Here is a 25,687-nt window from a genome sequence, read left to right as displayed (position 1 = left end):
GTTCACTATGCACATTATTATTGCAGCAAATGCAAATCAAAGGCAATAGAAACTGTTGCGAGCAGCCTTTTTGCTTCACAGCAAATAAGAGCAAAAGCACAAGCGAAGCAGTATCCTTTCATCAGAGTGCCTAGAGAAGAGGCTGATAACCTCTGCTCTCCAACCATGGATTTTCCAGAGCATCACTGGGGCTCAGGCCAACAGTCCTGGCTCCATACACAATGTAAAACCCGACCTAATCAGTTCCACACAGAACCAACTGGTATAGCCCTGACCAAAGGATGCACTGGCAAAGTTCTCAGTTAGTTGCTGTGGGAAAAAAAAAACGTTTCCACGCATGTGAGAACATAGGCTAACTGGATCTGGATGCATAATTTGTGTGCAATAGGCCTACCAGATGTAGCAGGTATTAAAAGCAGTAAGCAATGCAGGGCGTTGATCCCTGACAAAAATTGTGGGAAAAAAACCACCAAAACAAAAGTAAAAGTGCTCTGCTGTACTCTGGGAAATTTGTGTTTAGACATTAAACGAAAGCAAATGTCACGTACGCACATTTAATCACTTTCAAGGATGTGGTATTTACAATATTTTGAATGTTGCATTGCTCAAAAACCTATATTATTGTCTGTCCTGTGCATGTGTACCAGAAGGGTTTTTTCTTTGTGTCAGCACACTGTCACGCTTGTGTCCGCACTACGAAGGGGACTAGACCCTTACAGGGCCCTGGTGTTATATGTGAGTTCATCTGAGACCGGACATAAAGCAGTTCCTCACTGCTCCATTTTGGAGGCTGGGACAGTGGTCCACAGTGGGCCTTGTCTTTTGAACATTCTCAGTTTGTCCTCTTTGCATGACTTCACTTTTAGCATCATACTAAGATAATTGTATTAATAAAAAGTTTTGTAAATGTGCAAAATGCTTCTCTAAATTTCCCACCTTCCTTAATATCATGATAATGTTCATTTTTCTTTCATTTTGCCATCACACAATTCAATTACAAATTTGTGGCAAAGCATCATGGCAATGACAATGAGTTGGAACGACATGCAGGACAAAAAAACGTTTTAATTTGATCGTATTGTATTGCCTGCAGCCCCCTCCCACAATTCTACCAAAGGATTATGGTGTCACTGTGGGTTGTTATAAATACCCCGTGTCCTCTCCGTTCCCCATCAGAGAGGTTGAATGTTTTCAGGACATGCTTATTTTTTGTCTAGCCATGTCATTTTATTAAACAATCTTTCACATTGATGCAGGGCTCACTTGCCTGTTTCACATTTGAGGTTTTATGACAACGCCACAGGTGAGAGATCAACAGGACAGACGAATTCAATCGCGTGAAACAGGGCTGCTCTTCTTGTAAACACCTGAAAGCATTTATGCTTAGTGTTTCATAGTGTAATAAGTCTTTGACAGTAGACAAATCTGAAAGGAAGCTCTTTTTGCTTACTTTTGGAGGTTCTTCCTTTCCATTCACATCCCTCCATTTTTTGAAATCACCTCTAAACCATCACAACCATGTGGGAATTCCGGTCCATGTCTTTTTGGCGGGCTGTGTTTGCCGAGTTCTACGGCACAATGTTCTTTATCATCTTCGGGCTGGGAGCAGCTCTGCATTGGACTGCAGGACCGCTCAATGTCCTCCAAGTCGCTTTCTGCTTTGAGCTGGCAGCCGCCACACTCATCCAGTCCATCGGCCACATCAGCAGTGGCCACATCAACCCGGCCGTCACATTCGCCTACCTGATTGGCTCCCAGATGTCCCTGTTTCGTGCGTTCTTCTACATCTGTGCCCAGTGTTTGGGTGCTCTAGCTGGGGCTGCCGTGCTATATGGGGTCACACCAAACAATGTCAGAGGCAATCTGGCCCTGAACACGGTAAGAACCTTTCCTACATGCAATGACTTCATTTGGGTAGATGACTTGAGTTGAGAGATATAAAAACGTGATCATTTTTACTAAACATTGGTAATGAGATTAAAAGTTGTGCTGGTTTTGCATATTGTGCATTTTTATTGTACATTAATACATTATTTAAAAATGTTTCTGATCGTATTTTAGCATAGTCTATCGATGTGCATGTGGCAGTTGCATCATAAAAAAACGAGGAGAGCTAAAATTATTTGTCTTTTTCAGTCGAATATAAACTAACGCAAAACCCTAATGACATTAATAAAACCAAAAAAGTTGTTATATAATAAATTCTACAAATTCTTATTAATTTACATTATATAATAATGTAACATTTTCTCGCCTCATTCAGCTTCAACCAGGCATCAGTCTGGGCATGGCCACCACCATAGAAATATTCCTGACTCTGCAGCTTGTGGTGTGTGTCTTCGCTGTGACGGATGAGAGGCGAAACGGGCGACTGGGGTCTGCTGCTCTGTCCATTGGCTTCTCAGTGCTTGTGGGTCACCTGCTGGGGGTACGAGACTGCATTTACAAATTCCTGTTATTCAGATTTCTAGAGCAGTGGTTTTAAAAAGGAAGAAAATGCATCTCACAGGACATGACACAAAGCCAGTGGAAACATGAACCGTATACTTATTGACTTAGAACATAAAGAATTAATGTTCAAAACTTTTTCCTTACCCCGACTAACAACGGTATACTTATAATAATCATTTATAATTTGAAGACTCTCATCGAATTTAGCAAAAAAAGTTTATTTTTTAGTGTTTGTTTTTTTCTATTAGAACAAAATTTGCTTAAACCATTTAAGTAGCCCTACAATGAACCTTGGATGACATCAAAATGAACAAAAATAAATAGATACATAAAGGAAAGAATGGGAAAAAATTAATCAAAATTATGTTACATTCATTAGGTCATCGTATTACAATCTTGACACTTTTTTATTGTTAATTCTTTTTAATGTCTTTATAAAGTATTTAACGTCACATTACAAATTTACTTTGGGAATGATTAAAGAACATTTGCATTCATGAATAAAATAATTGGCCAATAAAACAAAAACATTCCCTAAATATTCCAAATTATGATTACAATGGGAGAAATAACATATTACATCACACACTGTTAAAGTCCAAGTGAAATAAAAAATGACAATGCCTATTTTTTCATGAAATATTGCAGCGTTTATTGTAAATAGTTTATCAATGTGGGTGATTCTCTTTTTAAAATCTGTGTGGCTTGAGCAGAGCATTTGTTAAGTCCTCCGCTTCTACTGTCAGTCTTCTGCCTGTTCCATTTCAAAATGCAACGGCTTTTTTATCCATCCAATCAAATCACAGAGAAAGACGAAATCCACGGCCACTTTTTTCTTAGAAATTCTAATTATCTCCAAGTAAAAACGATCACAACTTCCGGTTCACGGGGACTTTATTAATTTAGCAAAAAAGTGGTTGCCAGACCCTCCAGATTAGGACTCCCAGCATTGACACTGTTCTCTGATTATTATCTAATCCTAACACTAATCAAAGTGGGAAATGGGGGAGTCGTAATTTGCCATGAGTCAGTTTTCAGCACCACACAGGTTAGTTTTGAATGGCTGTTGAGCTTGTTTTATTACGGAGATCTGGCAACCTCCGCCAGAGGCGCAATGGCAAAGCAGGGCCCACGTAAAGAAAACTCTGCAATATTAAGCTATATTTTATCTCAAAGATGGCAGACAAATAGCAGCATTAAATAAAAACAATATTATTTAAATGTGATATTAAAGGCATTTTGCATGAACATTTAAATCTCACCGCAGATGTATTAAACCGGAGCTGGAATGAACCCTGCCAGATCTTTCGCCCCTGCCGTGCTTTTCAGAAACTTTATAAATCATTGGGTGAGGATAATTTTATTCACACAGCCTTCGGATAAAGTTCAAATGGGTGGAATCTGAGCTTTTGCTCATTTGTATCTGTTCTCTCTTTATATCTGGTAGGTGTATTGGGTGGGTCCCCTGATTGGCGGTGCTCTGGGTGCTTTGCTGTACGATTTCCTGCTTTTTCCGCGAATGCGTGGTCTGTCTGAGCGGCTGGCCGTGCTCAAGGGCAACCGACCCCCCGAAGCTGAAGCCAAGCAGGAGACCCGAGGGGACCCTATCGAACTCAAAACACAAGCCCTATAAACACTGTCAGGACAAGATCCATAATGAAAAATACACATACATTGATTTCACACACCTCATCTTGACACACCAACAACATACCAACTCAGTCTGCCTTATTAGGGAGGATAACACACTCCCTAAGGCAACTAAGACACTATGAACCCTTCCCAAGAACTATGAGGTTAAGAAGACTTCGCACTGAGGATTGCGCTCTATACTGGTAGGTATAGGGGCCAAGTCAGTGCCTACCTATCAGGTGGCAAGGGGCATCTGTCATTTCTAGTCTACTATGAGTGAACTACACTAGAAGTGGACTTGTGCATGCGTTACAGTTTCATAGTGTTTGTGTTGAAATCTTTCACATTCATTTTATTTCAGGTTTGTTTCTTTGATATTTCAGAGATGTGACACATGCGCTATATCATTAACTTTTGGAACAGTTTACATTCTAATTGCAGTCTTGCATTATGGAGTTGTGTGCGCGCATGTGCGTGGTGTGCGTTTTCGGACAATTTCTTGTTTAGTTCTTCCTTTCCCCCCATCCGCCATGTGTTTGTATCAACACATCAAGGGTTTTTTCCAATCCCAAAATGAAGGCCTTTCTTCTTTAAACAGATAAAAGAGACATATCTTGAATTTGGATCACACTATGAGTCTGTTTTAAACTGTTGTATTGTTTAAGTGTGGCCCAGTGTGTGTTTCTTAAAAAGAAGCCAAGTCTCACAATCATTAATATTCAAAAACAAACATAAAATCTAGTTTTACTGTTTTACTTGACCAAACTCGATGAACCCCTGCCCCTCCCGATCATTTTTGGAAATATTAGATTACATTAGTATGTTTGATTTCTGTTTTGTTTTTTGCATGCATAGAGTTGGTTTGGTGTTATTTTGTGTGTAAAAGGCAAGTAGGCAAATGCATTTTGTCTCAGGCAAGAGAATATTTGTGTAGTTTTTTCGTGAAGTGTAAAACCTCACTCATTGGAGCAGAAATGTTAAAGAAACAACAGGGCATAATAGTAGCAGTTGGAACAATATTAATTTTTAATTTAGATTTTTATTCAATGTTTTAGGACATTTTCTGAACATAAGCTCATAGGGTATATCAAACATTTTCCCCTAAAACTGAGGTCTGGGTGTTTCTAGTTTGTGTTGCATTGGATATTAAATGCACATTGATATTGTTGTAGCATTTGGATCTGAAAAAGATAAATGCTCCACCCAGCTCTCCTCTTAGACTTTCCCCCCATAACTCCTCTGATTCATGACCTGGCTAATGGAACATCGAGACCATCAACCTCACTGACTGTGTCACCTTTAAAGGGCATGGTAAACAACTGAAAAACGTCAATGTTTACAAGTAAATCAGATACCATTTGTTGTTGTCTTATGTTAAGTGTACGGGTTTCCATTTCAACTTCAAATGTCTGTTGAAGCTAGTTAATATAAATGATCATTTTAAGTTAGCCTACTGAATGTCTCTTTAGTATTTTATGAGTGTGATTTTGGAGTGTGCTATATGGCCACAGTGCTTGAACTTAATGAACAACTATTGATTTTTCTATCAATGTTTCTATCTACTAATAGTTGTTTATGTTAAAACGGAGTTTTGGGGGTTTTTAACTTCGGCTTATGAATGAGACAATCATTTTGGTCAAACCAGAAACATTTTATACTGAGGCAAGACACTGAATGCCTTTTTACTTTATTCATTAAAAAGAATGTGTTAATTAACATCTGATAAAACACAAAACAAAAACGATGATATTCCCTTTTATAAAAAATACAAACATTCACTTCTGGCACCTTTTAGAAACAATTTGGCACTGACAGATATAAGATTGGTATTTTACAAAATATATTTTTGGAAGGTAAAATCACAGTTTATGGGAAAGAAACTATATTACATTTGAATTTTAAGAAAGCTGACTTAAGTGCACTAATGAGTAAAACCAGGAGAGGTTCACACAAAAACACTGTAGAGTATATGAAGAGATCCACACTTTTGTCATCATTTAGACATAAAACCCTGTGCACATGATTTATGGTTCTCAGTCATGTATACGAGGTTTCCAGAGAAGTACTTATCAATGTGGAGAAACAGATCATTGTGCCACTTAATAAACAGAAGATACATGAAAAACTCACATTCATATAACATTTTGATTATACCTTCTCTGTTCTAACCTGACTGTGTTATCAGAAGAATACTAAATATTCAATTGTAAATATGCAAATCACAACCAAATACAAGACAGATTAGCAGAATTCATACTGTGTTAAAACTGTGAGGCCTTAACTAAGATTTAAACAACAAATCCTTGGATGGAGGTACTAAACACCAACTTTAAACAAGAGTGCTGGGATTCAAATAGTTTTAACTCCAAATCCAGAAAGTACTGTCTGCATAAATAATTTGTTAAAAACAACCTGATCAAAATACTGGTAATTTCCCCAGAATTGTCTTTGTTAAACTGTCTGAAAGCCCTTTAGGAGTAAACTTTGATAATTGTAACTAAACATTCTACTCGGTACCAGAGAGAGAACAAGATTATTTGGTACATTAAATGTACTGTATACGGTCCCTCTTCACACAATGGAAAATACTCCCACAATAAGAAAAGAACTTCCTGATTCACTTGTCAGTTATAATGCTGCCATTTTTCTGCTTTCGCCACCTGAGACTGACACTTAAGGAATGACTTTTTTAAGCAAACCCTCTGTTTACTTCAAATCTTTTCTATTTGATTTCAGAGTAATGAACACACTGCTTTTTTACCGCAATACGTTTAGTGTGTTTTTTCTAGTGGGTAGGAGTGTAACATTTAGTTTTATACAAACAATAGGACAAATCCTCAAATTTCTGTTCTAACATATCCCCATATAGACAAGATTATCATTTCCTTTTGGGACCTTGGTAAGACAAGCAGTTTGCATTGGATGGAGCTCCAAGCCATGTGATAACCTATATCCAATAGGAGGTGAAGAATAAGTCTATTGACAAATTTGCAAGATCATGTCCATCGGATCCATGTCCTCCATATCCACAGGATTTGATTGCCTGTTACAGAATAAAAGAAAGGGAGAAATAAAACTTACCAGGTTTGTAGAGAACTGTTACAATGGTAAGTGCTGATGATATTAGAGTTAATAGAGTATCACTAAACATTGGTCATGGTTGTGACTTACATGGTTGATGGGAAGAGTGGTTCTTGAACAGACATGGTGTGCTCTGGCATATATGGAGGTGTAGCATGGCTGGAATGTCTGGGAAGTGAAGTATAATCACAACTGTTATTGAAAATTGGTATTGCAATGAGACTCTGATATATGAAAAATTATACACTCACAATTTCTTCACAAATGAAAATAAGTCAAATAAATTATGTTTGTCAAACATTCTATTCTATTCAATTCCATTCCATTCTATTCTATTCTATTCTATTCTATTCTATTTATAGACCCTTTTTCAAGATGTAAACAACACTTGTCAGGCAGCACTTCCTGATTCTTTTTTTTCTTGTTAGAATTAACATTTAAAAACTGAATACATCTTTAAGACTTAATTCTCTATGTGAATAGTGAAACAGGAAGTAGAATTGACATTTTCACTCAATATTTGTGTGTGTAACAAGTGCTAATGCGAGACTGAATTTAAAAGTATGTTCTTACTTTAGACCAAGTTTTCATGCACTTTATAAGTTTATACTTACGGTGGGAAAACTTCCGGGTTCCTGTGAGGGTAAAAAAGGTATTTTACAAACAATAAAAACACTGCAACAATGTACATGTCTGTGGTTGTAAGTGTAGATGTGATTGTTCAAATACACACATGTTGTGGAAGGGAGAGCCCACGTGGTAAAGCCCCGGTGAGGGATCAGTCTGAGGTGGCATGTTTGGGCTTGAGGTGCTAGGATCTCCTCTGAAGATAATAGAAAACAATGTGTCAGACACTGTCAATGCCTTTTAAACATATTTTCAAACAGAGGTTTTAGTTTATTTAATCTATAAACGTACGGGTTTACTACTGTTGTTAGTTTAAATGGCAGGTATCCGTCCGGGTGAGGGGGAGAGGGCACTGTGTCAGCACAAGAGAAAATAGAGCTTGTAAATTGCAACAGGTTTTGGTTTTTGTGTAGCACAACATATATTTTACTCATTTTAATTATTGCATTTTTATTTTAGTAATTTGAATAAAATGTCCTTATTCAAAAATGTGCACACAGGTTTTGCCATAAAATAAGAAAATGATAACCATCATCTTTAAGAATCTGGTTACTCTGGTTTACTTGCCTGTAAAAAATTTCTTAAATACTTCCTGTTTTGGCAGGTCAGGATACACATGAGTGATGCAGTTAATATCTAGTATACGGTCACCAAGTCCAACTGAGTCCAAATCCTTCTTGGTAAAGGGTTGGATATTCTGGATTCTCCTGCCTCCATCTGGGCAGAAAAACAATGCACCAAAACACTTATTTACATTGCAACCATTTTTTAAAAGTCCAGTGTATGAAATGTAGCGGCATCTATTGGTGAGATTGCGAATTGCAACCAACGGCTCACTCCACTCCTCCCTTTCGAAGCACTACGGTGGCACTAAGATGTTGTCACGTTTTCGCTTCTTTGCCGAACGTATTTACGAGACGCACTCTGTAGAGCAGTTTGTCTGTTTAAATCTACTGTAGAAACAACATGGTGAATTCCACGCAAGGGGACCTGCTGTGTATGTAGATAGAAATAGCTCATTCTTAGGTAATAAAAACATAACGCTTCATTATGTAAGGTCTTAATACACCTCTGAAGACATAGTTATGTATATAATATTGTATTTCTGTCAGTAGATGCTCCAAAAAATGACACATTGGATCTTTAAAGCTTAGTCAGACTATATGAGCAAAAATCACATGTACAGGTCTTTACTATACAGTACATATATTTCTTATTATTATAAAATAATTACCATCATATTATTTTATATTGTGGGATAGTACAATGTTTAGATATATAATACAGTATAATGTAAAGACTTCAGACTTACTATCACCGGGACCTACGTAGGCGATGGTGATGCCACCAATCTCTGAATCACTAAAGCGTAGAAGAAAAATTCCATGGGGTTTGTTCTGCAGAATGACATGGAGGTGTTGTTTGCCAATGAAGCCAAAGATCAATCTGCAGGGGCAATTAAAGACAGTGTCAAAATAAATGTGGTACTTTAGCTAACAAAGGCAAAGAAAGTCACTGTTATTCAACTGTACCCTTCACTCCAATATTCTTTCAGGCATTTCTTTGTGAGATCCATCACCCCCTCGAACCACTGCCAGAAGGTGAAGTTTCGGCCAGGCAGAACTTCCTGTGATAAAGTTAGTCAGTGTTGACTCACCAACACACAAACCCATGCTTTCACATACTTAGAAAGTCTCATTTAACCTTCTTGAAAGAAAATCCTTGCATATGGTCATTTTTGCATATGCGTTTTAACTCAATTTGAGTCCACAAACAGGATTCAGAATTGCAATTTGGATGAATGGAATGTTGGCTTCATAAGATTATATAAGCATTATAGACAGGATATGTGAGTGTCACCTTGTTAAACTGAGCCCAAGACACGGGCATGTTGCTATAATCCTCCGAGATGTCGGGTTGGTCAAAGATCTTCTGGGCAAGAAAGTGAAGATTATATCTGTCCAACGCACGCTGCGTCTGCACCTCAGACATGAACTTACTGCTCAGAGCATCACACATCTGCTTCCAGGGCACACGTTCGGGTACGACGAACGGTATTCTGTTCTGAAAACACCACAGCAAACACAAGCTTTCTGTTTGTGCGCTGCAAATGGTCAACGACATGAAACAAGTTCTGTTCTGTGTCACGTCCTGTGTTACTTACAGGCTCAGAGAAGGCACAGTCCCATACGACAGTTGCCATGGCATTAATTTCCTGACTACCATGTACAATTACAACCACAGGAAGAGAGATTGTCTGGATGCAGAAAAGACAATCAGTCTGTTAGCTCACACAAGCTAATGACAAAAACAGTCCATAACTGTACAGTATTCCATACTGAAATCACCTGAATGCTAAAGGGCCTCTCGCAGCCTGTGATGGTTAATTCTGTGGTGAACAGCAGAGCAAACTTTTCCTCTGTCACTGATTCTGAGCCCTTCCTGTCAGCCCGTTTAATCTTCCTTATCGACTAAAGAGGAGAAAAACAGTCGAGTTTTGAACCATTTAACAAACATGACAAAGTCAAAACAAAATACTATTAAAGAAAACATCAACAGAGAGACGGGATGAGTGAAATCCAGAATTTTGCAACGTCACCCACCATGTTTCTGAAAGTGGCACACGTGCTCTTGCTGGAAGTGTTGTGTTCTAATATAGCTGTGCTGTTAATAAGGTCTCCTACGTTTTCACTGAGTGAAAAAAAATAGACAAATAATCACTAATTGAAAACATTTGCATCATTTATAGTGTAAGTTCATTTTGTAAATGTTTAGATGACCTGTGTGTGCTTAACAGCTCAACTGAAACCCTGATTCTGTTTGCTTATCTGGTTGTGCCTGCACTTCCTCTTTATGTCTAAGCACAGTAACAACGGCTGTTAAATGTAACATGCATGACAGCTCTCCTAGGCAGATTTCAACATAGGGCAAGAGTACAAAAGTAATGTTATGACACAATGACGAGTCATAGATCAAAGTGAACGACACTGTGCAAAGTGCTTCAGTATCAGCAGATTTTGTCTTCATATACATCTGTATGTACCTCCTGCGTGAACAAATCTTGTCGGAAGATCTACATGCAAATTCAGTCAGTTAGTGTATATATTGTATCATACACAATATAAAAAGTATGTACTGTGTAAACCGTGTATATTGCACGCCTGTCCTCATTGTACAGAATGTATTGTATATACATTGAATGTATTTCGCGATAACAGCCGGCTGCTTGTGCATTGTCCCGCTTATTACGCGGCTACTTGCCACATGAGAAAAAAACTGGACATGAAATGTGAATTTGAAATATTTTTTAGCTCATTTTTACCGAATGCAGACCTTCCACAAAGAAAAGCTGTTTACTTTCGGTTTTAAGGTAAGAAACGATGTTCAAATGTCACGGACAGGCAATTTGGTTTAATCATTTGTAAATATAATGTCATATATGTTATTAAAAGATATATTTAATTTGTCAAAAAAACCTGTCAAAATGATTTTTGAGAGGTTGTTATCTGGGAATAACGAACCTGTAAATGTCGCGACTGGCCAATCAGAATCGAGCATTCCAACGAGCCGTGTAATAATGTGTATTATCATTATAGATTGCTGTGTGTGCCAGTGATAAGAATGCTTACTTGGGTACGATTCCTTGTTGACCCAAGTTCCTCGCTTGCGCCTCAGTAATAATCTGAGCTTTCAACAGGACGGGTTTTCCAGGGGCGATCTTCTCTCCCAGCAGATACCTCACGGTGGTGGAAAATTTGGATTGAGTTTTAATCACCTGCGGAGGCTGCTTGTCCACCACCAAAGAACTGAGTAACCAAGACAATGACAGTATATTGTTAATCCATGAGAAAACACATTGACGTTTTGAAATCATTGGATAGTCATTGGTTACGTAATGTCTAACTGAGGCAACCCATTTTTGTAGATGCAAGGCACCAAACTGCAGTAAGCTGGAGTTTTTCTCAGGACATGTGATGGATTTGTTACCTCTGTATGAGAGTTTGGAGAAGACGTTCCAGATTCTCCTCTAGCGTGTGAAACTCTAAATCCCCTCTGTGGTCTTCCTTCACCAACATGACCTCCTGTCTTAGATTTCTATTCACCCCAAGCAACTGCTCACACCTGCAACCGGAAAAGTAGTTGATAAAAGTAAGCAAATGCCAATATAGACAGTATTCAATTCAATTCAGTTTTATTTATATAGCGCTTTTCACAATGTGCATTGTTCCAAAGCAGCTTTACAGGAGCAAATAAGAAAAACACAGAAAGGTAAAACACAGCACAGTGCATGGTGTTTATAGACCAAGCAAGATCATTATAATAAATAATATCTAATAAATAAATGAACAAATGAATAAATAAATAAATGCAGTCTCCCGGTGAGCAAGCCAACACTGCACTGCTCTGCTGTGGCGAGGAACCCAAACTCCAATGATGAATAATGGAGAAAAAAAATTGTCCAGTGCACTCATGTAAACAATAAACAAATGCACAATGCATAATACTAAATCACAACCTGAACATAAAAAGTACATATTTACTAGTAGCAAGCACACATGGTTTCTGAGTAGCAAGCACACATGGTTTTTGCTGACCACAATGTGTTTTATGTGGCAAATTATTGGCTGCGGAGATCCTGAAACATCAATTTAGTAACCAAACACTCAAACCATGAAGACAAATCTTCCTTTTTTAAGAAAACAACAGGTCTGAACACAATATAACACTACAAAAAATTACATTTGAGTAAATGACACTACATATTTTTCTATTCAACTTCCTGTCATGTTAAAATTGTACCCTGAGCAATTTTTGTCCTATTTAAGGTTTTACGCCACAAAAGAATGACCGTAATGACTTTGAGAAGAGACATTTTACTATTAAATCATGTATTAAATGAAGAATTCAGTAATTTCGGTATCTTTATAAAAGCTAATTTATTTAACACAGAGATCACATGACCAGACAAAATTACTGTACTTTTTCACTTAGTATTTGTTCAATTAGAATGTTTAGGACAGTGTTGAAAAATGCTGATGTAAATCCACTCTAAACAAACTTTTCCCCGCCCCACATTTTAAAAGCCATATTTTCATCACTTTATTATTCAGACACTGTTTACTAACAAATAAGAAGTGATTTAAAGAAGAAACTGAACAGACAAAAAGTGCAAGAACAGGCGTAGCGATAGAAACAGAAATATTGTGACCTTGAAAAGAATTGGCCCATTTAAAAGCCCTTAATCCGAGATAGAGTCGGCAAAGTAAATAAAAACCAAACCCCTTGCTCAAACAGACCACAAGGAGTGAAGTGATAACATTCATAATGGTAAAGTTGGTCCTCACCACGTCTGCAGAGGGCCGAGGTTGTCATCGAAATGCAAGCCAATGGTTGCTCTGTGCTGTTCCCATCTCCACGACTTAATTCTGTGCATAAGACATGACTGGCACTGTTCCAGGGCACAAACAGCTTCCTGGAGAAGCTGCAGACGCTTCTGTAAACACACGCCACAGGATCAGGGTCAAACGCAGGTTCCAACCATTCTTTTTCAGCGTCTTCGTATTTCTCTGTCAAGTGCTTTTTAAGTGTTTACCTTTGCACAGATGGAACAGTTGAACTCAAGTTGCTTTATGCGGTTTTGTCGGGCAACTTTATCCGAATTCTGTGGATCCAAGTCGTTTTGTCCTTTTGGAGGGGTTAAACGAAAACAAGGCGATAGGATAGAATCAACTTTTGATATGCTAACATGTGTGCACTTGTGTCTGTATGCACGTCTAACAAATAATTACATGAAACTGTATCTCGTAAAGAATCCTACACGTTTGACTGGGTATATCAAATGAGAAACAGGTGTTTCGAGTTTTGAGTCTGACCATTTAGACTTTTACCTGGCACAGACTCAGCTTCTTGTTTTTCCCAGTTCAACTCCTCCTGCAGCTGGTAAAGAGTTTGACGGCAGTTCTGAATTTCTAAAACTTTCAGCACCAGGTTGTCCACGTCAGTTTTAGCATCATCTCTTGGAAGTTGCACGGTGTCGTTGGAAGCTGAAGTACCCTGGTGCATGGGCGGGTGCTGAAAGTTAGGGTGTATTCCCTATAGACAAACATATAAAACATGAGCATTTACATACTAAAACTATACATTACCCATAACATACAGTAAGAAATTAAGATTTCTGTTCCTTTTTTACCCAATAAGTCCCAAATTAAAAGAAATGTTGCTTTGTTCTTACCGCCCGTGCCAATAATTTTTTTTCTTTCCTCAGCATGTCTCGTACTGTCCTCACCAGATGCAGAGGCTGTGGTTGAAACATGCTCTGAAAGACATTCATTTAGTTACATATTATTGATTATACAAGCAGACCGCTTCACATTAAATAAACATGGAGTTAGATATTTTTCCATATCATGATTAATAATTGCTCACCACACTGGTTTGGATCAGCATAAAGCTGAGAAAGGTTTGCAAAAATATTTTGGGAACTGTTCCTTTAATACTTCTGTACTATTTCTTTCTAATGACACACCTAACACAACACATGATGTGGATCCTCTGAAGTGGTTCATTTTACTTTCGTTTTACATCAAACCAAACAGTACTTTCAGTAGCATTTCTACAGATGTTAAATGATACAGTAGCTTTCGGCTAGCCATAATTATAAACGTCAGGACTATTTGCAGTACGTACCAAGTTCCTGCTGATATGCTGTAGCTTGACCCTCTCCACCACATTAGGGTTTTGTAAGGCCACTTCCTGCAGCAAACGTATCATCTGTTCCAACAGCATTCGGGCCTGCGGCTCCTGCTCCACATTGTCTACGTCAAAGTTCTCCCTAAATCCAACAACAACACAGATGTACAACCCAATTCATACTGTTATAATATATACGTGTGTATATATATAATGTGTATGTCAGTGACATACCATCCCTGTTCCTCTATCCAGCTGGCCAGGTAGTGCCTGATGTCCAAAGGAAATGTTTCTGGATAGAGTTCATTCAGCATCTGGGTTGTCAGGTACTGTAATTGCTGGGTCATCTGCGCCCACAACGCCATTGTCTGCAGAACCTGCAACAATATATATCAGGACACCTGTTATCGGCACTAAAAAGGCATGGCTCTCTTCATTTTTAACTTATTTCTAAATTAACAACAGACAGATACCAAAATCTAATTTTAAGATAATACCTCGGTGCAGTGCTCGAATTGAAGGGGGGCTGGGGGGGATCCGGGATCCCCCATAATGCATTAGGGACCCCCATAAGAAGTAAAAAATAGACTTAGGGGGTCCCTCGGATATTTTTATTTGAGTAAAAATGATAATGACAAATGTGATTAAATTCATGCAATGGATATGGTAAATTTTGTGAATTAATTATTCATATTTACAATAATTTATATTAAGTTTGTTTATGGGCTAGTTGTCATGTCTCTTAGACCGCTAAGCGCAGGACATCGTTGGCATGACTGCTTGATTGGCGCCACTACGGTGAAGCTAACTTCAGCTAAAAAATGGAGAATAATAAACCTCCACTCGCAGTCGGGAAGAGGAAGCTTCTTACATACTTTTTTGAGGGGTAATTTTCTCTCTCTCTATATCTTTCCACTATATTTATCAACTCCATGTCGGGGCTTTTGTATTCCTTGCGTAAATTATGATTAGGCCTGGTTCTGGGGTGCTAGAGATCTCGATGAAGATGAGTGACATCTTTTTAGTAATTATAAAGGGAGTGCTCGTTGTGCGGTTTCTGTGCTATATATAAATTAATCCATTCAGAATTGTATAAAACTTGTTTTTCATGCTGCTAAGACCAACGGCCTATCACATGCTGCAAAGTTTCAGGAAATACATCGGAATTACAAACTTATGAACTATTATAAAGACTATATCCTGTTTGCCCAGTTGTCTTGCACTCTTTGAATAATACCTAATCTCATCTCTATAGTATCATTACAGCCTGATAGCATTTTTCCATCCTTTTGCTACTGTTTAAGTAATAAAAAGGTCCTTAAACAGGTCAATTTGAAGTTACTGACTGCTCCTTTATCACTGCTTTCTGAGACATTATGAAATAATTATTCCTGTGCCACTGCTGAATCTGAATACCATTCAGTGAGTCTGAAAGCCATCTGAATATTTTCTACTGTTTTTGAGAAATTTCAGTGTTTTTTGATGTCACATGCTTTTACGGATCTTCAAATGCCTTATATGTAGTCCACTGGTATATTTGCCATAGTTGCCCTTTTGGGTCTGCTGCTTTGTCACCCTCTAAATCCAGTATTACTTGGAGTAAGCCATTTAAAAGAAGAATAGTAGATTATCTCTCTTTGTTATGCAACATTGGACTGATTATTCTTTATCAATACAAAAGCCTGTTCTTTTATGTAAGTTTTAATAAATAGTTATGCATATTATGATCAAAAATATTGTGTATTTTGTATAAATTGTATTGCGAGACTAACCCCCACCCCCACCAAAAAAAAAGTCTTATGGTGGGGACCCCTGCCTCGGTGTAGTGTCTGTGGTACAGTATTTATTGCGGTATTTAAAAATACACTTGGAAAAAAGTGCCATAAGTGTTTAATAAACAATTATTGAACATTGCAATGATTTACAAATTAACCATGTCATATCCTGTCCTCTTTATCCTCTATATAACTGTTGCTTTGAGGTGTGAGGTATAGTATGAGATAGGTCAAATGACTTAAAACTCCATATTATAAAATAAAAAACTGCACCAGCTGGACCTTGACAGAGGTAATATCTATATTGTTTAACATTCTCTATGTTAAAGGCCCGGAAGACCTATAATTTCATACAGTTATATGACCACAATAATATTGAGACAATTTTGCTATTGCGATACCATGAAATTGATAATATTGTTTCATCCCTACAGAACACTAAATATTATTTATCACTATCTTTCTATTTTGGAAATCTTGTTTATTATATAGGACAGTGGATGGTCAAAAATTCATTACAAGCTGTATTTCAGGTTTTATACTGTATAATTCACATGATATGATAATGGGCTGTGTTAAAGCAAAACGCGCAGGAGAAGCTCTGAGGAGTTTGTGAACAATCTTTTATGAGACCAAGAGAGAAGAGACAGTATGTCTACCCACTAACACAAGGGACAGAAACAATAACACCACGAGACGCTGGACAAAATAACTCAACTCAACCAGCACTAATATATAATAGTTTACATTTGTTTACACTGATATATAATAGTTTAGTCATTTTAGTGGATGGATTAGCCATGCTACACTTTGCATATACACACAACATATTCGGGTTCAATGTGATAATTATAGTAATGATGTCAACAACACAAGCAGCTAATATGAGGACTAACAAAGGCAAAAGCACTTATATAAACAAAATATAAACGCATGTACCGAATGAACAACTTTAGAAATGTGTTCTCAAAGCAGTTACATACAGTACAGCCAGACATGGCATATCCCTTACAGAAAAGACACACGAAATTCACATGTGCAAAAAACACATGTGATCACATGTGAAATGTGTGTTTTTGGAACATTTTGGTGTGAATTCCATGTGAATTCCCACGTGAAACCCATGGGATAACATGTAAAAACCCATGGGATAACATATGCGACATGTCTCCACATGTGATCACATGTTCTTCACGTCACCACATGTTGCACATGTCATCCCATGGGTTTTTACATGTTATCCCATGGGTTTCACGTGGGAATTCACATGGAATTCACAACAAAATGTTCCAAAAACACACATTTCACATGTGATCACACGTGTTTTTTTGCACATGTTAAACACATGTCGTATACATGTGATCACATGCGAAAAACATGTAAAAAAACATGTGAAATTCATGTGTCTTTTCTGTAAGGGATGAGACTCATTCCCTAAACTAAAATGTGCCAAAAGGTATGTAGGCATGCTGCATCATGTCCTCTATTCCTAACACTACATATACTGTCTGTATATATATCTTTGGATAAAGATTTACTTTTGTCTTGGGCAAAGTTTAAACAGCTTTAGTATTACAATATCTTTTAATCAAAACTAATATTTAACTTGGGATGCATTTAAAACTGCAAACTTAAGAAAACACAAAGATCATACAATAAGATCACATCTATCATTTCGTCGAAATTAGTTGATTTGGACTCTTTAAATTTTTAATTTCTATAGGCAAACATCCAATCAGTTGATTGAAACGTCAATATGTAAACGACAAACGAATACTACTTAATCGAAAAAGCATAACCACTGGACATTTCTCAATAAGAACCAGGAAAACAGAAGTGCCACCCCACCTTATATCTGACGCACCAGTCAAGCCTTTTAATAGCCGCCTACATTCATGTGACTCAGCTAGACCGCTCATTTCAAATATGTACCTTAGCCAACACAATGTAAAAGAAAGATGTGGGCGGTAAATTTAAACATATTCACCCTGATATAGTGATTACTCATCAGTCTTGTCAGTTTCTGTTGTAAAATTGTATGGCCGTAAATTAAGTTTTTATAGTACTCAAATATTGGATATTACCTAATAAAGAAAGTTGGCAATAAATAAACTTCATGCTCGAGTGAAAGTTTCAAACCTTGCCTCAAGGTTGTTTACAAGCCAAAAGGTGGGTATTTTTTATTATTTAGTAAGATTTTTTGTATATTTTGTAAGATACAACTACATTGTTTGACTGGACAACACAATATATAGAAATTATAAAAATATTGCAATGGTTTTAGATTAGGTCAATAATTTTAATTCTTCATAATGTTATGTATAGTCAAAGTTTTAATGCAGAGAGATGGCACGGAAATGTTAGCACATGCTCTGACGTGTGGAAGATCAATGATAAGAAAGAATGTGAAATGTGTGGTGTTTATATAAGTTTTTGAATAGTAATAAAAGAGTTCAAATTGATTTGACAAAATTAAAGCATTATCGCATTGCATATTTGTATATATTTATTTAGCCAGTTTTGTATATGGTATCAGATTGTCTGTATCAGTAGTTTAAAAATTCTTCAGAAAGAAGCATAGACTCTTCCAATTACAATTCCCACAATTCCTTTTTTTCTGGCTAATTTACTTAATACGTCTTATCAGAAACACATTTGCTCTAATGTTTGAGAAAGGCAACACGTGGAAAATGTCTTCATCTGTATGCAGATGTCTGTCTCACGTCTAGTAGGTCATAAAAATCGTGAGAACTATGGCGAGTTATGAAAGGATTTAGGTTTAACAGGTTACTAGACCAAGGGATATTCTCGGTCACCATTAAACAAATTCAGATTTGAGACAATACTTTATTCAACATGAGCCCAGTGTCCTGAGTTAGGTGTTATATTTCCAGCTAACACCAGAAGCATTGCATGAAAAACAGGTTTGGTAAAAGTTTTGTGTTTATGTAGCTCAGCCTCACAGATCAAGTCAAATAAACACAACAGCATGAAATAATTAATATGTTTAGAAGTTTCATTATCCTTATTACCATTCATACTCCAGCAAATCAGTACCCTATTTTATATGTTCCACATATTTGATGCTATTGACTTTATTGCATTCACGGCACTCAGTTGCCTTAAGTATCAACATGGTTTCATCAAAAATAACAATAAAAAACAAGTAAATAAAATATAAATTTTTCCAGCAAGCTTGAAGAGCTACTGTAAATATTTAAAGGGATAGTGCTCCCAAAAAAGAAAATTCTGTCATAATATTCTTTGCTCTTCAAAAGATATTTTGAAGAATGATGGAAAACCAAACAGATCTGGGCCACAAGCGACTAGTTGTCAATAGTGTTTACAAACATTCTTCCAAATATCTTTCTTTGTGTTCACCAGAACAAGGAAATTTATATATTTGTCACAACTTGAGGATGAGTAAATTATGACAGGATTTTTATTTTTGGGTGAACTATCCCTTTAATTTGCATGGCATAGTTCAGATACAGTCATTTGGTCTTGTAGGAATCTGATGAGAAATATTTAAGAAGTTGTGGTTAGGCTTAAATTTGGCTAATCTGAGCAGACTGAGGTCTCCTCTGAAACTTCAGACTTCAGAGGCAATAAATGTCAGATTTTATCTCAGTCCGAGAATCAGAGAAACAGGATACTTAAGCAAATGTCTCCGTTTGCTTTCCATGATACGTCTAGGGCATATGAGATCCTACGAGTCAATCCCATTCGCTGGAAAAGGGTGATTTCATAACAACAAATGTAAACAACAATGAGGCACAGCAAACCAGTCTTACACCCAAGAAGCTGCTGGACTAGACTAGCAATTGACTAATCTTACACTTTATTCTGTACTATGATGCTCAATCAAACTGGCTTCAGACCACAGTGTCTCCAGTGTGTTTAATGTTACTGTACTGTTACAGTAACTACACGTTACATAATTTATATTATTGACTGAATCATTGCAATGCACTCATGGTCAATATGTGCTTGACAGAAAGTACCCATTAACCAATTCAACAATATGTCCATCAGCAGTATACACATAATCTTTTTTCACAACACTCAAATGTCCAAAATTAATGTAAATGACTATTAGAGCACACAAACAATGATCTACTTAATCTAAAACATATTTTATACAGAAGTGAGCATCTCATTTGAGTGTTTGAAGCATTTAGAAAGGCCACAAAACAGCCATCCATTAGTTTTCATGTAATATTTATGAAAATGACAGCATGCGGACGGTACATCCGTAAGACTGGAGTTTGCACAAGCAATGTTACAAAAACAGTGTAGAGGGTTTATACAAAACAGACCCCTCTCTAGAACACACAAAATGACACACACACAGGACTACACTCTGCCGCATACAGCCTATAGGGAACAGAAAGTAGGGCGTGAATTTATGTAGCCTACTCGTTTATGCCACACAAAATGTTTTTCCCCTACTACACTAAAACGTTTCCCTATTACATTCGTAAAAAAGGACTAGCACAATAAAATATGTTTAAGACATACAACATCCTTCATTAATATTACCAGCACTCATATGAGAGATACAGTAAACTTGTAAATCAAATATTCACACGAGACTGCATAAAGTCAATATCCCTCACATTTTCATGGAGCAACCAGGCCAGATTCGGGCCAGATCTTTTCATCTTTGCGCCTTTTGTTTGAGACATGTAATGGCACAGCTAAGGTAAGTTACATTTGTCACAAGTATAACCTATTTCATTGATTTTAACCGAACAGGTCATCATCACAAGATCATTTTTATTCTGTTCAGCTACCGCGTTTCTTTCGCCAGCGGGGCTTTCGTGTACAGAAGTGATCGAAGCGTTAGGAAAGTGTACTACTGTACTACAAAACTAACATTTTCACACGAATATTAAACGATAAACAAATGAAGGTCGCAATAAATGTACAGTTTATAGTTTATATATCAAATAACAGAATAGGGATAAACGTACCTGTTTTTGACGCCAGCTCTTTAACACATGCAGAGAGTAATCGATCCACGTCTTCCGTGTGCGTTTGTTGTTTTTTCCTTAACTTACTTTCACTTTACAGTTACTGCCTACTGTCCACCCTGACGCAGCTCCTCCACCAGGTGTCTAGAAAACTTTACCAAACTTTGGAAAATGTATATCTGTCACGTTTTACCAATAAGATGCAGAACATTATTTATTTCTGACATTTAAATTTCATGAAATAATAAAAAAGAATCGAATGGCCTTCATTACAAATACCTTTAAATCAGTGACAAAAATATTTATTCCAGTAAGGTTTAATGGCGTTCCACCAACAGAGAATTACCAGTTATACCCACAGATACCATTATAGTTTCCATAAAACCCCCAACAACACCCAGTATAAATTTAATTAATTAAAACTTTTGTGATGATTTCTTTTGCTTTCTCACTTCAACCTAATTAACATTAAAATAGAATAAATGTAGTTGCACGTCGGTTTTTTTTACAATTTATGGGTCAATATACAAAGCAGCTAAAAGAGTTGATGTAAATTATAATTTAGCTGTTAATGTTATGTTATTTTAAGGCAATGCAATTCTTCCCTACTACTTCGGATCGGTGACGAAATAGAAAGGCACTTTTTGGTAACACCCCTAAAAAGTTGGTCTTCAAAGTGGGACACCGCGTAGATAAATATATCCACAGTTTGTCATTGTGTCTCAAAACCTAGTGAGTTGCCTACCGAGACAACATTCTGGGCACGCCTCTTCAGCAGCAGCGCGCCTGAGATGCGCAACAATGCAGCAGAAATGCAGAGTCGCAGTTGTCGAACAGAGCCGACGTCACTTGTAGGCGGGGAAACAACGCCATTTCTGCTCGAAACCGCTCGATTTCCAGTAAGGAGTTTCGAAAGGTGTTTCCGTTTTCTCAGACGAGCTCGGTTTCTTTCGGGTTTTCATGATTTCTTACTGCCTGTTCCTGGAAATACAAACTGAGGAAATCGATTTAGCGGTGGTGTGATGTAACTGTAGTGTTGAAGGAACATTACAGCGACATCACTATACAATGACGGACACGTACACGTTTTGTGAATATGCATTTCAGGAAGGAATGTAAGAAAAAATGAATTAAAAGTTAACCTGACAACTTAAACTGTGAATGTTATCAAAAATATAATTTTGAGTGATTCATCAACTTGGGTTTTCTGAGGTGAACAAGAGCAGATTGTAGTTTAAAGGAAACGGTAAAACCGGGAAACCGCGTGGTTATTTCTACGAATCATTTTAGTCTTGCAGCCACATATGCAAGATCTATATTTTTTGTTTACGATAGCGTTGAGAAATATAGAGCAACTATACAATAGGATTATTTCCTCTCAATATTTGTGGCTTTTAAGAGATAACGTTAACCAGCCACTTACAGACATATATGTGACAATATGAGGAGGACAGGCTTTTACGTAACACACAATTTAATCTAATCATGTCGAAATTAAATGTTTAGACAAAAGTTGTAGTAATGTTGTACCACCACCAGATGGCAGTCGATCATTGCGCGAGAGTCGAGCATGACTAAGTTGTTAAAATACAGCTTGTTCCACAAAACAAAATGTTGTTAATGATAATAAAACATAATTTTCATAATGCCTGTATCTAAATGTATGACACTGCAGAGTGAATACCAACTTCTGAAAACCTTTTGCAGTGTGGTCCTGCAGGGATGTCCCAGGCTTCAGGCATTCCTCATCAGAGCCCATTTCCTGTCCGGTCATGATACATTTGGCCTGCGTTTGAGGGAATAGGTCAGCAGAATGCAGTAACGCTTTAGGGGCTGGTTACTTGCCCAGCTTTAACTTAAAGTCAGAGCTGACTGGATCAATCTACCGCTGATAGAAGTTGACAGGTCTAAAAATGAAATCTGAAGTTACAAATGTTATCAATAAAAGTTCCAAATTGTTGCACAGAGTGAATAATTTCTAACATAACAAACAATTTCCAGATGTTTCAAAATGTAACATTAATAATAATAAACAGATCTTACCCTTTCTTCTCCATTAAAATGGAAAGGCAAATATAAAAAACAATGTTTAAAAGCTTTTGCCAATATCACAATGATATGAGTAAACATTGTGATATAAAAAAATAAAGTGTTATTAAACAAATAAACAATTGAAAAGTCTACAAACTTATTGTGCAGAAAAACATAAATAGATAAAATTGAGGGAAAAATTGTTGGTTGGTTGACCATTGTAACTCCTCGACTTGTTTGCTTATATAGATGTTTGCTATGCTTACATATTTTATGCAGCTCGTGAGGTTGTAATTATTTCGGGGTCCTCTTAGGTAAAGACCCAGCACTGAGCGGTACTGGGGAACACATCTGGAATCAATACAGCCCAACTGGGTAACTGGAGGGTTTTGGGGGGGGGTTAAGGGCTAAGGGTTGGGCTAGTTACGGGTTTGGCCCTGGGGGTCCATGTGTCCCTGACTCCTAAATAGACTTGATTGCTACCAGCTGGCAGCCTTAACTCACCCTGTGTCAGGGATCTCCTCTGATGTCAACCTTGTCAGTATCAAGGCTAGACAGGACAAAAGAGAGCAAGAGACAAGCGGTTATGGACATGGTGTTGGTAGAGACAGGCTCTGAGCTATGGGAAATGTTATTGCCTGTGCTGCACTTCACATGAACCCTCTCTGGTTTCCATCATGATACTTTCTACCTTGATGTAAATATGCAGGTCAGGTTCCATTTTAAAAGACAACAATATAGGCTAGTTCACATTATTGGCACTGTAAGCAGTGAAATGTAATGCTCTTTGGTGGAATCCTTAAGCATAACATGATGCTCTAAAATGACATTTAAAATCAGTATAGAGCAGATACCAATGTGCATACAGCTTATCAAAAGCACATGAAAAAGACAAATCTGTTCCGCATTTGTCCTATTGTGTATGCAGCCATCCCGAGCCTTATTTCATTTAGTGATACTTTTAATAATTCACACAAAACATTTCAATGCTTTTGTAATGTTTTTAAGATTAGGGTCCAAGCAAGGGCATACTTTTTTCCATATAGGCTGTTTACAGCTTTCCTCTTCAGCAGACCTTTAATTCGACTGAATGCTGAATAGATGTGGCAATAATTCGTCCCATTAATATCACTTTAGTCAATGTAGCTTAACTGCAGACAGGAGTGTCGCTTGATAGGACATGTTGTGGTTGACTGGCTTAGTGGCTTTGGTTGAGTGGTTTAGATAAGACAAAGTAGGAGTTTCATATTAACGTATCATTCATCAGTAGGATTATGTGGTATTGCATAATGGCAGTAATGTGCACCTGGCTTTGTTTCGTCACCTAACATTATAATGCACGTGCACTTCCATTTGCTATCTTAAACATTTTTTTTAAATGCCGATCCTAACAATAGTCATTTTTAGTCTTATACCTTGGGTTAAATCTGTGTACCTGGTCATCGTGTAATTCAGATTCCGCTCCAGCACTGGAGTCAAAGAGGTCGATTTCAAACTGACCAGGTCACATCTCAGTGTGCCAGCATGGTAAAGATTATGCTGGAAAAAGTGGGGAATTGTAATGAAGAATTTTTGCAAACTTAGGAAAACGCAACCGTTCATCAATACCAATTTTTCAGTATTTATGGTTTCATGTAATTGGCTCAAATGAAGCGACGTATGGAAATACAAACTCAATGCTAATAACAGTCATCGATTTTTAATCAATATGTGAATAGTTACAACAAATGTGAGCATGTCTTACAAGGGCAACACAAAACAAGCAAGTAGAGGTACAGCCAGCAAACCAAGCTCTTGCTGGTCACAGAAAACTCTGTGATGCAAATTTACAAATTTGAAACAAGTCTGCACTTAAATTATTATGTGAATAGAGTACATTAAACTGATATTATGATCTGTTTATTTAATAAAACTGAGCTTTCACCCCTCACTTTCAACTAAAATATTTAGGCAGCTAGTAGTAAAAACATATCCTGTTTCAAAGCTAAACAAATACAATCCAATGTATCGGTTATATATTTAGAAAGCAAATAAAAATGTGTCTCTATGTCTTAAAGTAATAGCAAATTTCACTCTAGTACTTCCACAAGGTGAGTGTGTTATTGAGTTTATATATTAATGGAACAAATTCTATTATTTTACTCAAGGACAATTATCCTTTATAGTGGGACTGGAGGGCAATGAATGTGTGCAGGCCTGCATTATTCATCTTAATCAGAGACCTCATCATCAGCATCCATCAGCACTTTACATTAAACAAGAGATTAATCTTCAGACTTTCAAAATATATTGGACCTAATGAAGGTTACATTGGGGTCAACTTTTTAAAGCATATTGTATCGCTTCAAACACCCAGATATATAAGAATGGTAATTCCCATCATATCTTCATGGATTGTATTCCACAGTCACAAGATTAAAGACT

General features: G+C 37.1%; 2 protein-coding genes across 2 annotated transcripts; one reads left to right on the top strand and one right to left on the bottom strand.

Annotated features, from left to right (window-relative positions):
• The first annotated feature begins 1,518 nt into the window (after positions 1 to 1,518).
• Positions 1,519 to 4,084, top strand: mipa (major intrinsic protein of lens fiber a). Its single transcript, XM_057319573.1, is given in 4 exon segments — positions 1,519 to 1,878; positions 2,264 to 2,428; positions 3,719 to 3,799; positions 3,899 to 4,084. Coding segments are annotated over 4 exon segments (792 nt in total).
• A 1,669-nt stretch (positions 4,085 to 5,753) lies between these two features.
• On the bottom strand, positions 5,754 to 21,363 carry stat6 (signal transducer and activator of transcription 6, interleukin-4 induced). Its single transcript, XM_057319572.1, has 21 exons — positions 21,233 to 21,363; positions 14,716 to 14,858; positions 14,479 to 14,623; positions 14,024 to 14,107; positions 13,680 to 13,884; positions 13,385 to 13,476; positions 13,137 to 13,285; positions 11,779 to 11,913; positions 11,421 to 11,597; positions 10,395 to 10,482; positions 10,140 to 10,262; positions 9,956 to 10,048; positions 9,652 to 9,855; positions 9,324 to 9,418; positions 9,104 to 9,237; positions 8,359 to 8,508; positions 8,083 to 8,143; positions 7,898 to 7,987; positions 7,779 to 7,799; positions 7,255 to 7,332; positions 5,754 to 7,126 (listed from the first exon to the last, which is right to left on the bottom strand). The coding sequence occupies exons 2-21, from the start codon at positions 14,844 to 14,846 to the stop codon at positions 7,060 to 7,062; spliced, it is 2,322 nt and encodes a 773-aa protein (XP_057175555.1). The 5' UTR covers positions 14,847 to 14,858; positions 21,233 to 21,363; the 3' UTR covers positions 5,754 to 7,059.
• Between the last annotated feature and the right edge of the window lie 4,324 nt (positions 21,364 to 25,687).

This window comes from Triplophysa rosa, linkage group LG21 (assembly GCF_024868665.1).
Source record: "Triplophysa rosa linkage group LG21, Trosa_1v2, whole genome shotgun sequence".
Classification (NCBI taxonomy): domain Eukaryota; kingdom Metazoa; phylum Chordata; class Actinopteri; order Cypriniformes; family Nemacheilidae; genus Triplophysa; species Triplophysa rosa.
Note: the sequence above shows the minus strand (reverse complement) of the source record. Positions and strands in the feature narration are given on the sequence as shown.

Bases quoted from the DNA above. Each gene is read 5' to 3' on its own strand.
- stat6 (XM_057319572.1), bottom strand. From the start codon at position 14,846: ATGGCGTTGTGGGCGCAGATGACCCAGCAATTACAGTACCTGACAACC. The intron at 13,286-13,384 runs GTAAACACTTAA...GTGTGTTTACAG, and splicing joins ACTGTTCCATCTGTGCAAAG to AAGCGTCTGCAGCTTCTCCA. The intron at 9,419-9,651 runs GTGACACTCACA...ACTTTATCACAG, and splicing joins CTTGGGCTCAGTTTAACAAG to GAAGTTCTGCCTGGCCGAAA.